We start from the raw sequence: 18470 nt of genomic DNA on the forward strand, positions 1-18470 counted from the left end.
ACCTTTTCAAAGTGTGACTGTGTTTACTTCTATTCTTCAATCGTTTGAATGATATCGAAGAAGATCTGTTTCATCTGATCGATGTTAATACGCCTATATGATCACGATCAAGATTTGAACACCACAACTCTAAACTCTGTGTTTATGTATATGTGTTCTAGAAAGATATCAGAAAAATCAACTCTGATTTTCTGCAAAAATAATCTTTCTAAGGCTTTTAATAATATTTGAATAATAATGTAAAAGCCGTCCATAAACCAATGTATATGACATGGTTTATATAGAGTATAGAATGACCTAATCCCTCTGAAAATAAGGTAAATTTCGTGCATAGGATTTGGTACAATTCTAGACCAACTGGGAAATACTTCAGAAAAAGGAAACTGAAGTTGTATTGCAAACAAGACATCTTGAACCGGTTCAAGGAAGCTAAACCGGTTCAAGTTTGGCTGAACTGGTTCAAAGTTGGCAGACATAAATATTCAAATTCTTTCATCCTTGTTTCATTTTACGGAAATTTCAGACCAACATAGTAACCGTAGAATGTCCAATCTTGTTCATATTCCTTCCTATAATGGTGTTCTTACCCTTTTCTTCAAAAACTCTTCAAATATGGTAAGTTCAAACCTCTTCCCAATTCTGTAGTCCCTGTCGATCTCGATGACTTGTAAAACAAGTATTACAACTCAACTTGGACCGGTTTGTCTACGATAATTGCCAAAATATAAATTAATATTTCACAAGAACTTCCTTTTTCGACTTTGTTAATTTGTCAAACGAATATTGATACAAATATTTTCTTGTCATTGACTTTTTTTTTTTTAATTTGTTCATGCTTGCAGTCAATGTGACAGAAGTTAAAGCTTTGCATGAGCTCTTCAGGAAATTAAGCAGTTCTTTAGTTGATGATGGTTTTATCAGCAAAGTAAATTCCATCTCTTATTCTTAGTTTCAATAAAGCTAATGAGAGTTGGTGGACTAGTTCATTACATAATTGTAGTTCTCAATTCTTGGATATATCTCAATCATTCAAGGTTGAACATTTGCATTTGCATTTAGAGGTTCTAGTTATGACCAGAGATTTGGGTTTGCAGGAAGAGTTTCAGCTTGGATTATTCAGGAATAACAAGAAGCAGTCTCTCTTTGCAGATAGGGTCAGATTATTTCTTCTATCTGCTTTTTTTTTTTTTTTTTTTCTTTTTTTTTTCCTTCATATATATATATTTTGAATTTGTATATGTTCTTGCACTTTATTTGATGATATCTATATTTTGATTTCTTCTGTTCTTGTAGACCTTCAATTTGTTCGACTCCAAAAAAGATGGTTTGATAGAGTTTGGCGAGTTTGTCAGATGTTTGAGTATCTTACACCCTGATGCACCCCATGAAGAAAAAGTTTCTTGTATGGAAAATTTGCACATTTTATCTATCCTATGCTATGCACTTGTATCTGATGGTGCAGTTATATTTCCAACTATATGATATATGGCAAACAGGCTATATTGAATGTGGAGAGGTAAAGAGTGGACCTAAAAACTCTAGTAACAGAGTATAATTTTGTTTCCTCACAAAGAAAAAGTGATCAACAATCGAATTATGTTTTCAGTTCATCTTGTCGATTGTTGGTACTTTTTTTTTATCAAAGCACGTATTTTTTCAGTAATTTTGATATCTTGCAAAAGATATAGCTCATTCAACTTTCTTCAACCATTTGACTGGATATCTGGAACTAAAATGGTTAAAGGTCAAGGAGATGATTTTGGCTTTCGTACGTGAGTCTATTGGGATCGGATCGGATTAGAATTGATGCATAATCCGATCTGATTTGAGGCCACTCCTAATATGAATGTTAAAAAACATTATTTATTTGTCTAAATTACCCTTTTATTTCAAGGTGCCACTCTTGTACACCGACGTACCACTCTTATGCCTGCATGTACCCTTTTTTTCTTTGGCAGACCAAGACTTTTTTTGTGCAGACCATCCTGATAACCTGATTTGGACAAAAAAAAATGATACCTAAGGGCACTAGGATAGGTGGTATTTTATACAAAAGAGTGATACTTACATAAACAAAAGTGATATTTAAAAATAATAAGATAATTTGTTCTAACTATATTTTATGAAAACATAATTATTTTGACTTCATAAAATGATAAGTAAAATTTCAAAACTCTATGTTTAAACTTTAAACTATCCCAACAGTTTTCGGTTTGGAGTCTTGGGAGACATCGACTTCAAAGAGTCAAAGCAACGACACAGTAGTAAGAACCAATACTGCTATGGATCATTTAGGTGCATTTTAGCAAGTAGAGTTCTACTTCCAAATTTTCAACAAGAAAGTCTATGATTTGGTTAAACTTTGGTTTTATTAATTTTATGTAAGGAGTACGCCAAAGAGTGACGGACCTCACCCTTTCAAAATCTTACTGCCTAAACCTTGTAGAAAATTGAAACTTGCAAGGACATGACATGCAGTTCTGTACTACCTCTGATCCAACTTTCCAAATAGTAGTATCATTGTATTTTATACACTGTCATGTAACCATATAAACCGAAATCATATGCATCTTCGATGAAATTATAGATGAGATCGACCTCTTGTTGGTTTGTGACAATTACAAGCATCATTTTCTTTAAATTAATTGCGAGAGATAGAGAGCTTGGAGGAGAGTTGACAAACTCATGCAGCTATTAGTATATTGAAAGAGAAACATTTGCAACTAAAGAAAAAAGAGGAGGACATCTTCAACCCACTTATTTATGCTAAATAGATTATGATTCTGAGCAGATGATGATACATCTGTTTATTTTTAGCAGACAAACCATTTGGTGGGTTCGATTTGGTTGGTACAGAAATGCCCACATTTTTTTCTAATTGTAATACCAGAACTGGGATTGAAGATAGTCAATAACGTTCTTGTCCAGTCGGAATGCCTTGATTAGAACATCCGGAGAAATGGGTGGTTTCGATCCAAAGACCGCGTTTGCAATGGTGATGACTCCCGGGTTTTGGCTGCTCAGGGCGGCCAAAGCTACTGCATTAGTCTTTCCAACATTGAGTTGGAAGTGAATGAGACCAATTGGGAACACAAAAACATCACCAGGATTCAAGACCTTAGTGAAGAGAGTGTTGTTAGGATTGGAGGTGACGAACCCAACGGAGATGGTACCTTCTAAGACAACAAAGATTTCAGATCCGCGTGGGTGCGTGTGGGGTGGGTTTAGGCCATTTACTCCGAAGTCAATTCGGGCTGCGGATATGCCAAGAGTGTTGAGTCCTGCTATTTGATCAACAGTTACTGGAGTCACTGCTGACCCAACTGGATTCGATGTGTTTTTAGCAATTTGCAACCCTGGATAGAAGAAATCATTGGCTGTGGCCAGCTTCGGGTTCCTGCAAAACTTCCCATTCACGAACACTGCGCAACCAAAGTAAAAGTAAACTTTATCAATAAAATGGACCGAGATATATCCTCTATTATACAACAATAAAGGTTGTGATTGAAACACACATACACGAAGGACTACTATGTATTTCAATTATATATGACCCAACTCCATTAGAATATAGAACATGCCAATTGGAAAATAACGAAATGAAAACCAATTAATGCGGACTACTATACCCTTTCACATAGAAAAACAAGAGCATTCATGCATGTGAAAAGGCAAAAACAAATTAAGACTAATTAGGTCTAATGGGATAATATATGCATATATGTATATCATATATACCAGCTGAATTGGGGTCATTAATGGCAACACAAAAGTCCTGAAGAGGGGCGGGGTCAGAGGCATATGCTAGTGAGAATGCAAAAGCAAAGATAGCTGCGGCCACAAGGAAGTGATTGCTCATTTTCAACTTCTTTGTAGGGTTGCTTGGATAAATCTAGCATTGGGGGGGGTGACTATTTATAGATAGAGGGTACTCTGTTAGTTATTAAGTTTTTTTGTTTACTATTTTTATTTTATGTTTTCTGAGAAAATAAGTTGGTTACGAAGTTATCCAAAAGCTTCATTTTTTATTTTATTTCTTCTTTAAGTCATTTTATTTTATTTTTTCTGAGATAATAAGTTGGTTAACTCTTTTTTTTAATCTCAAGGTCCACTCTTTCTTCAACAACTATCACCCACCTACCATTTATTTTTCCTAATCTTGCATCAACAGGTTTTATCTCCGAAACAATGACTATTTCAATGTATTGAAGTGGTCTTTTTGTTTTCTTTTTCTTTTTCTTTTTTTTGTTTAATCTCAAGATGAAGTCATTTTTTATGGGTTAGCTTTTTTTAATCTCCAGTCTTTTTTTTTCTTCTTCATATATTGTTTCTGCTTTTTTTTCATATATATATATATATATATATATATATATATATATTTCTATTGAATAAATTATTTCTTTTGATGAAAAAAAAAAAAAAAAAACTCTTTTAAAACAAAGTGTTGAATAAATTATTTGTTTTGATTGCACCAAAAAAAAAAAAAAAAAGTCACTAATAAATTATTTCTTTTGACTGCCAAATAAAAAATGGAATAAATTATTCTCTTTGAAAGGACCTCTGAAAAAATAAATATATATAGCACAGGGAAAAAAAATTGTAAAGGAACTAAAGAAGGAAATTTAAAAATAATAATAATAATAATAAAATTATATAAAGAGTAGTTATGGTATTATAAAATAAGGTATAATGTATTAATGAATTGAATGACTTTCTTGTCATTTTTTTAAAAGAAAAAGATAAGTGTATTATTATTATTTTTAAATAATAATCATGATTTTAATTAATTCATTTTGACAATAGTAAACTAGACTTCTATCATTTTTCATATATTGTTCAAGTCAAATGCTCAAAGAATATTCTTTCAAAAGAACACCTAATACATAGGTCATGAGAAGAGGTATGATGTTGCTGTCATCTCATTAATCAATAATTTCCATCGTAAAATATATATAGGTTATTATTTCATTTATAAATATTAGCATATGGACTTATTATTAAAAAATAAAGCAGGTTCCATCGAGGAGGGATTAGAAAATTTTGCCACATAAAATTCACCAAATATGGGTTATGTTGGATTATTTTACACATCCTAAACAAGTCTAAACTGGGCAAATTAATAATCTTAATTCCAAGTTAGTTTCTAGAGAGATTTAAAGTCAAATGCACCATTATATGTAGTTGAGTTTGAATTATTCATAAGCATGCGGTTAGATTTATTGGCAATGCGACTGATTCCTTTCATTAGATTGGAACTCAATATTTTATATGATGGATTTGGTATTCTCTTTTATTTATATTTTTTCTTTTACAAAATCTAAAACTTAATTGGTTATTGATATTAATGAGTTTTGATAATTAGTCCAATTGGTATAAATCACTTACGGGTCCTCCTCGGAAAAGAGATAAGGGTTCGAGTCACTAACATTTGTGGATATATGTAAGTAAAAAAAACTTACTATTTTTATTTTTAATTTTAATTTTAATTTTAAATTTTTTTACATTGACAAGAAACACACACATTTTTGTCTAACTTAAACTCCTCTACTCCTTTTTTAGGATGAGGATGTTATACATTAAGCTACATATTATCTGTTAGAATATATTTTTACAATATTGTAGAATATATTCGAACTATGTATTGTTTTACCATATAAGGTAGGTTTCTTACCCTCTGTACACCTCGTCACCTATATAAATCCCATATATCTTCATATCTCATACATCAATACAATGCAATATAGATTTCTAGCTCTATTTTATATTTAACATGATTTCACGACAACCTGCTACGTCAGTTATTAATTGTGTCTCCATCTTCATCATGGGTGAAAACCCATATTTACCCACAACAACCTGCCACGTCAACTGTTAATCGTGTCTCCATCTTCATCATGGGTGAAAACCCTTCTTCACCAAATCGTTTTCGTCATGCCGATTTCAAGATCTTAATTATTTCTAAATTCATAATAGGTTTATTCAATCCACCTTGATTTTTTTTTTTTTTTTTTTAGAAATTTAAGCAATTGATATTTATGAAAAAGATATACAACGAGGGCTTTAGGCCAAAAACAAGCCCAAAAGGGCAACAAATAAGCCCAAAGAGGGACAACCCAAATACCAAAAGGTAAAAACCCAAAACAATAAAATCGCCATTAATTAATGGTAGATAAGCCGTTAATGGTAAACCAATCCGGTAGCTCAAAGTAGTGATCCGGCGCCATTGTCGGCAAGAATCAATCCGGTGTCCTCGGGGGTGGACGACATAAAAAGGGCGAGAGATCCCAATCACAAAGAATCTTGGTAGAGGCATGGCTTTCCTTCAAGCATCCCAATTTTAGAATGGAAGTGATGGTGGAGCAAATTCGGGTGAGTAAAGAACTTTGTGAAGCGTTTTTCCCTCTGAAAATTCTATCATTGCGCTCTTCCCATGTGTGGTACATAATTGAAGAGAAACAGACTTTGCGAAGAAGATTGATAGCAGATTTAACCTTCCATTGGATACTAATACATTGGATTAGGTTATCCCAATTTTTAATTGGAGAATAGAATCGAGCTTTTTGTTTGATGAATCCCCACAATGGTGAAACAAAACAGCAATTGAAGAGTACATGTTCATGAGATTCCGGTTAAGTATGGCAGAGAACACAAATGTTCTCATGTTGAGCCATTGATTTGCTATCCAAAGTGGGGAGCTTGGACAGAACTGCAAGCTATAGATTAAACTTCATGCGAGGGATAACTCGAGTTTCCCAAACCAGGTTGTGCCAAAGAACTGGAGATTGTTGTTCCATTAAGTAAGCCGATGTGAACTTGAGGCTGTATGTCCCTGAAGGAGAAGCTGCCCATACCAATTTGTCATTTGTTATTGGATTTGGTGGAGTCAAATTAAGGAGCTCTGGAACTGAGGATACAATACAGTGTGGGAAAGACCAAGCTGAGTAAATTATGAAGCTGTCAACCTTGATGTCAATGATGAGACCGGCCCCCATCTATGAGAATGTGACTTGGAAACCTAGTGCTTAGAGGACCTCCAGGTGCCCAATTGTCCCACCAGAAGAGTGTGCCACTTCCATTACCAATTTTGTGCTTCATCAGTTGTCTTGCATGTAATCTCAATTGAAGGATCTTCCTCCAGTTCCATAAGCATGGTTGTGGAATTTTGAGAGTCCAAAATTTTCTTGATTTGATAAGATGAGCTTTGCACCACTTAATCCAAATCCTGTTGTTCTCGTCATTGTGCAGATCCCATATGAACCTTAGAATCCTAACTTTGTTTGAGATTTCTAAGTTAGGAATACCCAATCCACCCACCTCCTTTGGCATGTACACCTTACCCCAATTAACCTTAGCTCTTGTGCTTTTCATTTCAGGTACGTCCTAACCAAAGAAAGGACCTTAGGATTTTGTTTAGCTCATTAAGAACAGCTTTTGGAAGGATGAAGATACTGGACCAGTATATTTGGGTTAAGATAAGGACTGCTTTGATGAACTACAGCCTGCCTACATAGGATAAAGATCTAGAAGACCAATGGGTTATTCTGTGTGTGATTTTCTCAATCAAGATGCTGCAATGAGAGGCCTTAAGATTGGTGGGGATTAATGGTACTCCAAGATATTTTACAGGAAGGGTCCCAACACTAATACCAAGTAGGTTTGTGATGCAGTGCTCTGTGTGTTGGTCAATTCCAGAAAGGAAAACATTACTTTTGGATAAATTTATCTCAAGACCAGACATTGAGTAGAAGTGATCCAAAGCACATTTTAAGATTGAAACAGCTGTGATGTCTCCATGGCATAAAAGTAGGAGATCGTCAGCATAATAGAGGTGAGTGATTTTCAATTCCTCACACCTCCAATGGTACTTGAAAGCATTAGCTCTACCAACAAAGTTACTAATAATTGATGACAGTGCATCCATTATAATAACAAAAAGAAAGGGAGAGATAGGATCACCTTGTCTAAACCCTCTTTTCCCCTTGAAAAATCCTTAAAATTCCCCATTCAGTGCTATGGTGAATGAAGGTGATAAAAAGCAAGCCTGTACCAAAGAAATGAATTTTGGACGGAAGTTAAATAGAGCAAAGCATGAGGTGATGAAGTCCTATTTGACAGAATTAAAGGCCTTCTTCAAGTCAATTTTGATAGTATAATTTGTTGTGGTGGAGTCTTTGTGATACCCCCTTAGTAACTCATGAGCTAGAAGAATGGGGTCAGTGATCTTCCTCCCTTGGATGAAAGCTGATTGAGATGAGTGGATGATGTAAGGGACGGAAGATTGCAGCTTTGATGCTAGAATCTTAGTAATGCATTTATAGACTGAGTTGCAGCAAGAAATTGGTCTATAATCATGAATGGAGGATGGGTTTTGGCATTTAGGAAAAACGGAAATGTCGGTGTAATCCACCTTGATTTTGAAGGCCGACCTCTTAGAATATATTATTACTATATTGTATAATATATTTTAACCATATATAAGTTTACCATATAGGATTTAAAATTATTGCTCTCTATATATCTCGTCACCTATATAAATTGACTAATACTATCTAAACATCATTTACTGTAAACTTAAGTGTATATATACACACAAAATAACAGCATTATCTTTGTGATATTAGATTGAGATTGATACCAAATTACCAAATGTCTTTGTGGAAGTGAAAGAAAAACAATGAAATAAGCAGAGCAATTCGATCTAGAATTCACTAGATGCCTTGATTCCACAGGGAACCTCGAATCACAAGGCCACCCACCGGGTCAGCTTGATGCCATTTGAGGTCTAGGCTCCGTTTGTTTCGGCGTAAAATATTCTTTTTGGAAATTATTTTTCTTTTTCAGATAAAATATTTTTTTATTTTTACTTTGTTGGTGTTTGTCAAAGGTTTACGTCGAGTCCATCGGACGGGACATGTAAAATAACTTACCGAAAATTGATGGATAAGTTATTTTTGTTAAGTTTTAATATTTTTTTTCTTCGTAAATATTTTACGACAACTAACCACCAAAAAATAAAAATAAAAAACTTTTGAAAATTATTTTACGTCCAAACAAATAGAGCTCTGAAGTACAATTGTTAAATTAGACATTCTTACATAATTATAATAATACAGTATTAATTATTTATATTAAAAAATTATTCTCTTTACTTTAGCTCACAATAAGTTCAAGAAAATATAGCAGCATTAATAATTGATATTTACAAGGAACCTCGAATCACAAGACCACCCACGGGTCAGCTTGATGCCATTTGAGGTCTAAAGTATAATTGTTAAATTAGGAATTCTTACATAATTATATTAATACAGTATTAATAATTTATATTAAAAAATTATTCTCTTTACTTTAGCTCGCAATAAGTTCAAGAAAATATAAAACACTATTTATGTTTGTAACTTAATAGATGGTGATTTTATTATGCTAAAAATCTACTAAAGAGAGTCAATAAATTAGGAACTACAAATTTCTGAACTGGCATTGCTATGCAAGAGAATTTAAAAATAAAAAGCATAAAAGTGTGAAAATGTTGAAAAAAAAAAAAAAAAAAAAATATAGAAGCAGAAGAAGAAGAAGAAATAATTATATAAGATAAAACTAAAAAAGACTTGTACTTTATTTTTCTTTTCAGAAAGGGACCTTTCCCGTTTGGAAAGTTAAGAACCAGTACCACTCGTCCACTTGGCCCTTTGATAAAAAGAAATTTATATTGAAGGAGAACATCTGTATTTCTAGGGTAATTAATACAATAGACAATTTTTTCTTAATTAATATATATATATATATATATAACCAATATAAAATAAACTTATATAGACAAATAGAAGAACAATTGTATTTATTTGGTAATTAATATAATATAAAAATTATAATTTAATTTATTAAAAGGAATATATAACTAATATAATGAGATATGGGTCTCTTCTCCTGGGAACCTTAGACGACCACTTTAATTGTGTTATGGTTGAACTGACTCTAACAACACATTTAAAATAATTGTATATTAGATATGGGGTGACTTTTGCGGAGCTTTAAACGACGGTCTTGATTGTTTCATGATTGAGTCTTCTTTGACTACTTTTTTTTTTTTTTTTGGTGGATGAATGAGATTAAATTTGAAATACAAGTAACATTTCTGAGTCATCCTAGTCTTACAGGGATTAAGACTGATAATTTATAGTTGAAAAATAAGAAAGTAGAAACCTATATATATATATACATATAATTTATAGTTGAAAAATAAGAAAGTAGAAACCTATATGTATATATATATATATAGGGGAAAAAAAAAAAAAAAGTAAAACAGTAATTATATTATTATACCAATATATCCTACATCAATGTCGTTGCATGATATTATTCTAAGCAGTAGAACATGAGCTCTAACTTTTTTTTTTTTTTTTTTGAAAATTACATGGGCTCTAACTTTGTTAAAGCGAATGTACACAGATAACTTATTATTATTATTATTATTATTATTATATATTTTCTTTTTTCTTTTTTCTTTTTTTTCCCTCTAGATTATCCCAGATTTTTTTTTTTTCCCATCACATATTGCTTTTTGAAGCCAACGTCACTACTGTGCTCAATACAGATTGCTTGTTTTTTTTAAGATACAGATTGCTTTTTTTTTAATACAGATTGCTTTTTTGAAGATAGTTTTTTGAAGTCAACAAAAAATTCACAGCTCTCCACGACGCCGACAAAATCAACAGTGACCCATTGCGACTATCACTCTCTGGGGTCAATACCAACAAAGCCACTGGCAATTGATTTTTCATCGGGCTCTATCTCTTAATAATCAACGAAGCCACCGGCAATTGATTTTGTCGCCGGCCTCGTAAAGTCAGAATTTGGTCTCTGTATTGATCGTCGTTATCAGAATTTCTTCAGTCACTGTCATCCCATCTTAAAACCAATCAACGCCGTCCTCGTCGAATCGCTCCTCCACGACGCCAGCACTGACTACCCTCTGCCACTGCTCTCTACCGTCCGCCGTAGATCCGTCCACTCGTTTAAATCCCGGCGACCTGTTCTTCTCTCTGTAGATCTCTGCTCAGTTCTTTTCCGGTGACCTGTCCTTCTCTCTGCCGGATCTCGTCTCAGTTGAGTCTCACACCCTCGCCGGAGTTTTGTTCCCCTTGGCCGGCAATATCATCTTGGTCTCTGTATTGGGTCTCTATAAAATATTGTGTATCTGTCTGGCAAATTTTTTTTTTTTGAGATAAGGAGCGTACTTGATTAATCACAAGGAATGTGGGACCCACTCTTTTTTCAGGACTAGTTTAGACCTGTTATTTGCATGCCTTGACGTGCTCTCTCCAGTTTTTTGGGTGCTGTTTTACGTGACTTATATAACTCCTCGTTATGGATCCATCTGAAGTTTCTCATCCTATTGGCACTACATTGCAGGGCTGTTCAAATTATATTCTTTAGACCCAAGCTATGACCAGCTTTCTCAAAAGTAAGAAACTATGGCGTATTGTCATGGGTGATATCCTTGGGCCCGTGCGAGAAAAAATCGAAACAAAAGAAAAATATGGTGACCATCTTGAAGAATGGGACAGCAAAAATCATCAGATTATCACTTAGTTTCGCAATACCTCAAGCTCATCCATTAGTATAGAATTTGGTCGTTTTGATTCTGCAAAATCTATCTGGGATTTTTTAAAGCATCGTTACACCAAAACTGATCTCGCTCATCAATGTCAACTTCAGACTAATCTTCGTAACAAAACTTAATAGCCTGGTCAATCTATCAATACCTTTGTCTCTGAAATGCATGTTATTTGGGATCAACTATCTCTCTCTGAACCTACTTAGTATTGTGCTTCTGATTCTACAAAATTTACTACCATCGAGATCGGCAACGGGTCATCATGTTTCTTATGGCTCTTTAACCCTCCTTTGAACCAGTTCGAGCCTCTCCCCTTCATCGGCATCCTCTACCTACTTTAGAAAAGGCTATCATCGAACTTCTTTCAAAGGAAACTCGACTGAGTACATCTCTACCTCAGGCTACAAATGCAGTTCTTGCTACTCATTATCCCAGAAAGAACTTGACGTCATCTTTTTCCTCTCCAAAGGAGTGTAACTACTGTCACAAAACAGATCATGTTGTATTAACCTGTCCCATTAGAGTTTGCAAGTTTTGTCACAAGAAAGGCCCAGGTTACTACCAGAGTAAGTGTCGTAAAAAATGGCAATCTCGCACCAATTCTTCTAAAGGTTCTTCATCTAGACACAATCATCTATCCTCCTCCATCACTGCTGCCACCGCTGAGGAATATTGTCCTCTTGCTTCTACAGTCGCAACGACGTCCACCAACGATATCGAGGCCCTTCCTAAACAAATTATCTCCAATAATGGTACTCCTCCTTCCACTGCTATGTCAGTTACCTTAGGTAATTCTTGGTTTTTTTATTCTGGCTGCTGTAATCACATGACCTCTGATTCTACAATGTCTTCTAAACATCATCCTGCCATTAATGCACCTACAATTCATACAACTGATGGATCTCACTTACATGTTAATCACATCGGTCAAATTTTCACCCCCAATGTCTCACTCTCAAATACATTTCATATACCAAAACTTACAATCAATCTTATCTCTGTTGGTCAGATATGTGAACTTGGACTTAATGTCACTTTTTTTTCTTCCGGTTGTCATGTACAAGATCTACAGACGGGGCAGACCTTTGGGATAGGCCGTAAAGTGGGACGTCTATTTGAGCTCATCCATCTCCGCGTTCCTTCCCATTGGCTCTCTACAGTTTCCACTGTTACTTCAGCAACCTTTACTCCTTCACTTAGCCTCTGGCATTCCCGATTAGGTTATGTATCTATTGGGCGTTTACGCTTCTTAGCGTCAACTGGGCAATTAGGTTCAATTAAAAATGATGATATAACTTGTTTACCTTGTCAACTTGCTAAACAACCTGTTTTATCTTTCAATAAAAGCACATCTTTTTCTCATGCTCCTTTTAACCTAGTACACTCTGTTATATGGGGACCTTCTCCTCACAATACAATGGGGAAATCCCAATACTTCGTTATCTTCATTGATGATTATTCACGATTTACCTAGCTATATCTTATGAAAAATCACTCTAAACTACCCCAACATTACTATGATTTTGCAAATATGGTCAAAACCCAATTTTCATGATCTATTAAAATGTTCCACGCTGATATTGCTATAGAGTACAATGAAACAAATTTTCTAAAATTTCTTCAACAACATGGCACAATCTCTCATTCCTTTTGTCCTAGCACATCTCAACGAAATGGGCGAGCTAAACGTAAGCATCGGCATATCTTAGACACTGTTCATTCTCTCCTAATATCTAGTTCTTGTCTTGAGCATTTTTGGGGGGGAAGCAGCTCTCACTGCTGTATACACAATCAACCGTGTTCCAATGCCTATTATTGGCAATCAATCTCCCTATGAACGTTTATATGGCATCTTTCCGGCTTATAATCTTTTAAAGGTTTTTGGATGTGTTTGTTTTATCTTACTTCAGCCTCATGAACGTACCTTGCGCTCGACTGTGCTGTTTTCTAGGTTATGGAATTAAAAACAAAGGATACAGATGTTGGGATCCCATTTCCAAACGTCTTCGTATCTCTCATCATGTCATCTTTTGGGAACACAAAATTTTCTCTTCTCTATCCAAATTTCATATATCTTCTTCTTCTATTCCATTCTTCTTTACCGATTCTTCAGTTGCACTCTTCCCGGATAACACAAATTTAATATCTTCATCTGAGAATCCAAACACTACTTTAGACATATCGTCACCATCCGAGCTTCCATAAATGGCCTTACATAATAAATCTTCTTCATCTGAGATCCTAAACATTACTCCAGATCTAATGTATTCGTCTGAGCTCTCACAAATGGCCTTACCTGATAAATCTATATCTTTTAATGATCCTACTATTGGCTCTTCTCCATCAGATATCATCACCACTATTAAACCTTCTCGATAATCTGATCGGGTGAGAAAACCTCCTAGTCATTTATGTGGTTTTCAGTGTTTCTCCACATTCATGTCTCATCATGAGCCTCAATCATACCGTGAGGCTAGTTCTAGCCTCCTTTGGCAGCAAGTTATGGCAGAAGAATTATAGGCTCTCACACAAGCTCATATATGGGACATGGTTGCTATTCCTTTTGATAAAACTGTTGTTGGCTGTAAATGGGTTTACAAAATAAAAACTCGTTCTGATGGTTCGGTAGAACGATATGAAGCTCGTCTAGTTGTAAAGGGTTTCAACCAAGAATATGGCATTGACTATGAGGAAACATTTGCCCCTGTTGCTCGCCTTACTTCTGTTCGTAGTCTATTGGTTGTTGCAGTAGCCCACAAGTGGACATTGTTTCAAATGGATATGAAAAATGTCTTTCTCAATGGTGATTTCATTGAAGATGTATATATTAAACCTCCTCCAGGATATGATCATTCTCCGTACCAAGTTTGTAAACTCCGTCGCACTCTATATGGTCTTAAACAAGCTCCAAGGGCTTGGTTTGCAAAATTTAGTTCCACTATTGGAGATTTTGGTTTTACTTCAAGCTCATATGATTCTAGTCTTTTTATTTGCAAAAGTAACTCTAGAATTACTCTTCTTTTACTTTATGTTGATGACATGATAATCACTGGAAATGATCCTGCAGGTACCTCTACACTCAAAAGTTTCCTTAGTCATCACTTTGATATGAAGGATCTTGGGCGCCTCAGTTATTTCCTAGGCCTGGAGATTCTCTCCGATTCAGATGGTTATTATCTATCCCAAGCCAAGTATTGCTCTGACATTCTTGCTCGTGCTGGACTCACAAATTGCAAGACAGCTCCCACTCCCATTGAAACCAATGTCAAGCTCACTCCTCTAGATGGTACACTCCTTAGTGATGCTACATTGTATCGACAGTTGGTTGGCAGTTTGGTATATCTTACTGTTACTCGACCTAACATCGCTTATGCCGTGCATCTTGTCAGCCAATTCTTATCTACACCTCGATCTACCCACTATACTGTTGTACTACGCATCCTTCGATACATTAAAGGGACTATGTTTTAGGACCTTCACTTTTTTTCTCACTTTTCACTTGAGTTACGTGCCTACTCTGATGTTGATTGGGTAGGTGATCTAACTGACCGACGTTCCACTACTGGTTATTGCTTCTTCCTTGGGAACTCTCTCATTTCTTGGCGTAGCAAAAAGCAATATGTCGTCTCCTGGTCCAGTACAGAGGCCGAATATCGTGCCCTTACTGATTCCACATAAGAACTTATTTAGCTTCGATGGCTCTTAACAGATATAGGTATTTCTCACTCCACTGGCACAGTTCTCTATTATGATAATCGAAGTGCTATTTGCATTGCTCATAATGATGTCTTCCATGAACGCACCAAACATATTGAAATTGATTGTCATATTGTGCATCAACATATTGCTTGGGGTACTGTACGTCTTCATTCTGTGACTTCCGCTGATTAGACCGCTGACATTTTTACCAAAGCTCATCCACCAGGAAGATTTTGGGAATTAGTTTCCAAACTCAAGTTGGTTTTTGCTCTACCATCTAGAGTTTGAGGAGGGATGTTACCATAGTTAAATTATATTATAGCCGTTGTATAGATTGTTACCATAGTTAGATTATATTATAACCGTTGTATAGATTGTTGCCACGATTATTGTATAGCCGTTGGTGATCTCTCATCTATTTATACCCTTCTTGTACATGATTCATATCAATTTGAATATACAAAACATATTCAACATATATCACTGTGTCTCTCTATCTTTCTCTTATATTCAAGATATATATCGATCTGTCACTTTCTTATATTCAACATAGCTCATTCAACTTTCTTCAACCATTTGACTGGATATCTGGAACTAAAATGGTTAAAGGTCAAGGAGATGATTTTGGCTTTCGTATGTGAGTTTATTGGGATCGGATCGGATTAGGATTGATGCATAATCCGATCCGATTTGAGGCCACTCCTAATAAGAATGTTAAAAAACATTATTTATTCGTCTAAATTACCCTTTTATTTCAAGGTGCCACTCTTGTACACCGACGTACCACTCTTATGCCCGCATGTACCCTTTTTTTCTTTGGCAAACCAAGACTTTTTTTGTGCAGACCATCCTGATAACCTGATTTGGACAAAAAAATGATACCTAAGGGCACTAGGATAGGTGGTATTTTATACATAAGAGTGATACTTACATAAACAAAAGTGATATTTAAAAATAATAAGATAATTTGTTCTAACTATATTTTATGAAAACATAATTATTTTGACTTCATAAAATGATAAGTAAAATTTCAAAACTCTATGTTTAAACTTTAAACTATCCCAACAGTTTTCGGTTTGGAGTCTTGGGAGACATCGACTTCAAAGAGTCAAAGCAACGACACAGTAGTAAGAACCAATACTGCTATGGATCATTTAGGTGCATTTTAGCAAGTAGAGTTCTACTTCCAAATTTTCAACAAGAAAGTCTATGATTTGGTTAAACTTTGGTTTTATTAATTTTATGTAAGGAGTACGCCAAGGAGTGACGGACCTCACCCTTTCAAAATCTTACTGCCTAAACCTTGTAGAAAATTGAAACTTGCAAGGACATGACATGCAGTTCTGTACTACCTCTGATCCAACTTTCCAAATAGTAGTATCATTGTATATTATACACTGTCATGTAACCATATAAACCGAAATCATATGCATCTTCGATGAAATTATAGATGAGATCGACCTCTTGTTGGTTTGTGACAATTACAAGCATCATTTTCTTTAAATTAATTACGAGAGATAGAGAGCTTGGAGGAGAGTTGACAAACTCATGCAGCTATTAGTATATTGAAAGAGAAACATTTGCAACTAAAGAAAAAAGAGGAGGACATCTTCAACCCACTTATTTATGCTAAATAGATTAGGATTCTGAGCAGATGATGATACATCTGTTTATTTTTAGCAGACAAACCATTTGGTGGGTTCGATTTGGTTGGTACAGAAATGCCCACATTTTTTTCTAATTGTAATACCAGAACTGGGATTGAAGATAGTCAATAACGTTCTTGTCCAGTCGGAATGCCTTGATTAGAACATCCGGAGAAATGGGTGGTTTCGATCCAAAGACCGCGTTTGCAATGGTGATGACTCCCGGGTTTTGGCTGCTCAGGGCGGCCAAAGCTACTGCATTAGTCTTTCCAACATTGAGTTGGAAGTGAATGAGACCAATTGGGAACACAAAAACATCACCAGGATTCAAGACCTTAGTGAAGAGAGTGTTGTTAGGATTGGAGGTGACGAACCCAACGTAGATGGTACCTTCTAAGACAACAAAGATTTCAGATCCGCGTGGGTTCGTGTGGGGTGGGTTTAGGCCATTTACTCCGAAGTCAATTCGGACTGCGGATATGCCAAGAGTGTTGAGTCCTGCTATTTGATCAACAGTTACTGGAGTCACTGCTGACCCAACTGGATTCGATGTGTTTTTAGCAATTTGCAACCCTGGAAAGAAGAAATCATTGGCTGTGGCCAGCTTCGGGTTCCTGCAAAACTTCCCATTCACGAACACTGCGCAACCAAAGTAAAAGTAAACTTTATCAATAAAATGGACCGAGATATATCCTCTATTATACAACAATAAAGGTTGTGATTGAAACACACATACACGAAGTACTACTATGTATTTCAATCATATATGACCCAACTCCATTAGAATATAGAACATGCCAATTGGAAAATAACGAAATGAAAACCAATTAATGTGGACTACTATACCCTTTCACATAGAACAACAAGAGCATTCATGCATGTGAAAAGGCAAAAACAAATTAAGACTAATTAGGTCTAATGGGATAATATATGCATATATGTATATCATATATACCAGCTGAATTGGGGTCATTAATGGCAACACAAAAGTCCTGAAGAGGGGCGGGGTCAGAGGCATATGCTAGTGAGAATGCAAAAGCAAAGATGGCTGCGGCTACAAGGAAGTGATTGCTCATTTTCAACTTCTTTGTAGGGTTGCTTGGATAAATCTAGCATTGGGGGGGTGACTATTTATAGATAGAGGTGTTAGGATATGTGTGCCCTAGCATAGCAAATTCTAATTTTGGATTGTAAAAATCATGGTTTCTTGTCGGGATATTATTATTAAAGCATTATACAATTGGTGAATGGAATGTATTATTTTTCGATTCTTTATGGAATTGATGGTGTCCGCTTGATTACAAAATATATTTATATATGTATGTAATGGCAATTAATACTATGATATAAATTAGTAATCATAAATGATTTAAAGTCGGTAATTATGGATGGACATTTAATTAGTTAAGACTTAAACCGAGTCCATGATAGATTGAGATATATTGTGAGAGCTGTCGTATGCAATTGCTCTCTATCACAATCATGGCTTTTGACTCTCAAGCATGAGAGAA

At 35.1% G+C, this 18470-nt stretch overlaps 3 protein-coding genes across 3 annotated transcripts; 1 reads left to right on the forward strand and 2 right to left on the reverse strand.

The window, feature by feature from the left end:
- Positions 1–704: 704 nt before the first annotated feature.
- LOC132309899 (calcineurin B-like protein 4) lies at positions 705–1801 on the forward strand. The gene is made up of 5 exons (XM_059808158.1): positions 705–925; positions 1095–1154; positions 1294–1395; positions 1463–1516; positions 1745–1801. Exons 1-5 carry the CDS (start codon positions 833–835, stop codon positions 1799–1801), a joined length of 366 nt encoding a protein of 121 aa, XP_059664141.1. The 5' UTR covers positions 705–832.
- A 1073-nt stretch (positions 1802–2874) lies between these two features.
- LOC132310449 (germin-like protein subfamily 1 member 11) lies at positions 2875–4040 on the reverse strand. Its single transcript, XM_059808620.1, has 2 exons — positions 3739–4040; positions 2875–3422 (listed from the first exon to the last, which is right to left on the reverse strand). Exons 1-2 carry the CDS (start codon positions 3857–3859, stop codon positions 2875–2877), a joined length of 669 nt encoding a protein of 222 aa, XP_059664603.1. The 5' UTR covers positions 3860–4040.
- Positions 4041–17050: 13010 nt separating this feature from the next.
- LOC132310450 (germin-like protein subfamily 1 member 11) lies at positions 17051–18035 on the reverse strand. The gene is made up of 2 exons (XM_059808621.1): positions 17915–18035; positions 17051–17598 (listed from the first exon to the last, which is right to left on the reverse strand). Exons 1-2 carry the CDS (start codon positions 18033–18035, stop codon positions 17051–17053), a joined length of 669 nt encoding a protein of 222 aa, XP_059664604.1.
- Positions 18036–18470: the final 435 nt, after the last annotated feature.

This window comes from Cornus florida, unplaced genomic scaffold (assembly GCF_030987335.1).
Source record: "Cornus florida cultivar Cherokee Brave unplaced genomic scaffold, ASM3098733v1 CherokeeBrave_3.0.0_Hap2_Chr05, whole genome shotgun sequence".
Lineage (NCBI taxonomy): Eukaryota > Viridiplantae > Streptophyta > Magnoliopsida > Cornales > Cornaceae > Cornus > Cornus florida.

Bases quoted from the DNA above. Each gene is read 5' to 3' on its own strand.
- LOC132310449 (XM_059808620.1), bottom strand. From the start codon at position 3,859: ATGAGCAATCACTTCCTTGTGGCCGCAGCTATCTTTGCTTTTGCATTC. The intron at 3,423-3,738 runs GTATATATGATA...TTGGTTGCGCAG, and splicing joins TAATGACCCCAATTCAGCTG to TGTTCGTGAATGGGAAGTTT.
- LOC132309899 (XM_059808158.1), top strand. From the start codon at position 833: ATGCTTGCAGTCAATGTGACAGAAGTTAAAGCTTTGCATGAGCTCTTC. The intron at 1,155-1,293 runs GTCAGATTATTT...CTGTTCTTGTAG, and splicing joins AGTCTCTCTTTGCAGATAGG to ACCTTCAATTTGTTCGACTC. The intron at 1,396-1,462 runs GTTTCTTGTATG...CTGATGGTGCAG, and splicing joins ATGCACCCCATGAAGAAAAA to TTATATTTCCAACTATATGA.
- LOC132310450 (XM_059808621.1), bottom strand. From the start codon at position 18,035: ATGAGCAATCACTTCCTTGTAGCCGCAGCCATCTTTGCTTTTGCATTC. The intron at 17,599-17,914 runs GTATATATGATA...TTGGTTGCGCAG, and splicing joins TAATGACCCCAATTCAGCTG to TGTTCGTGAATGGGAAGTTT.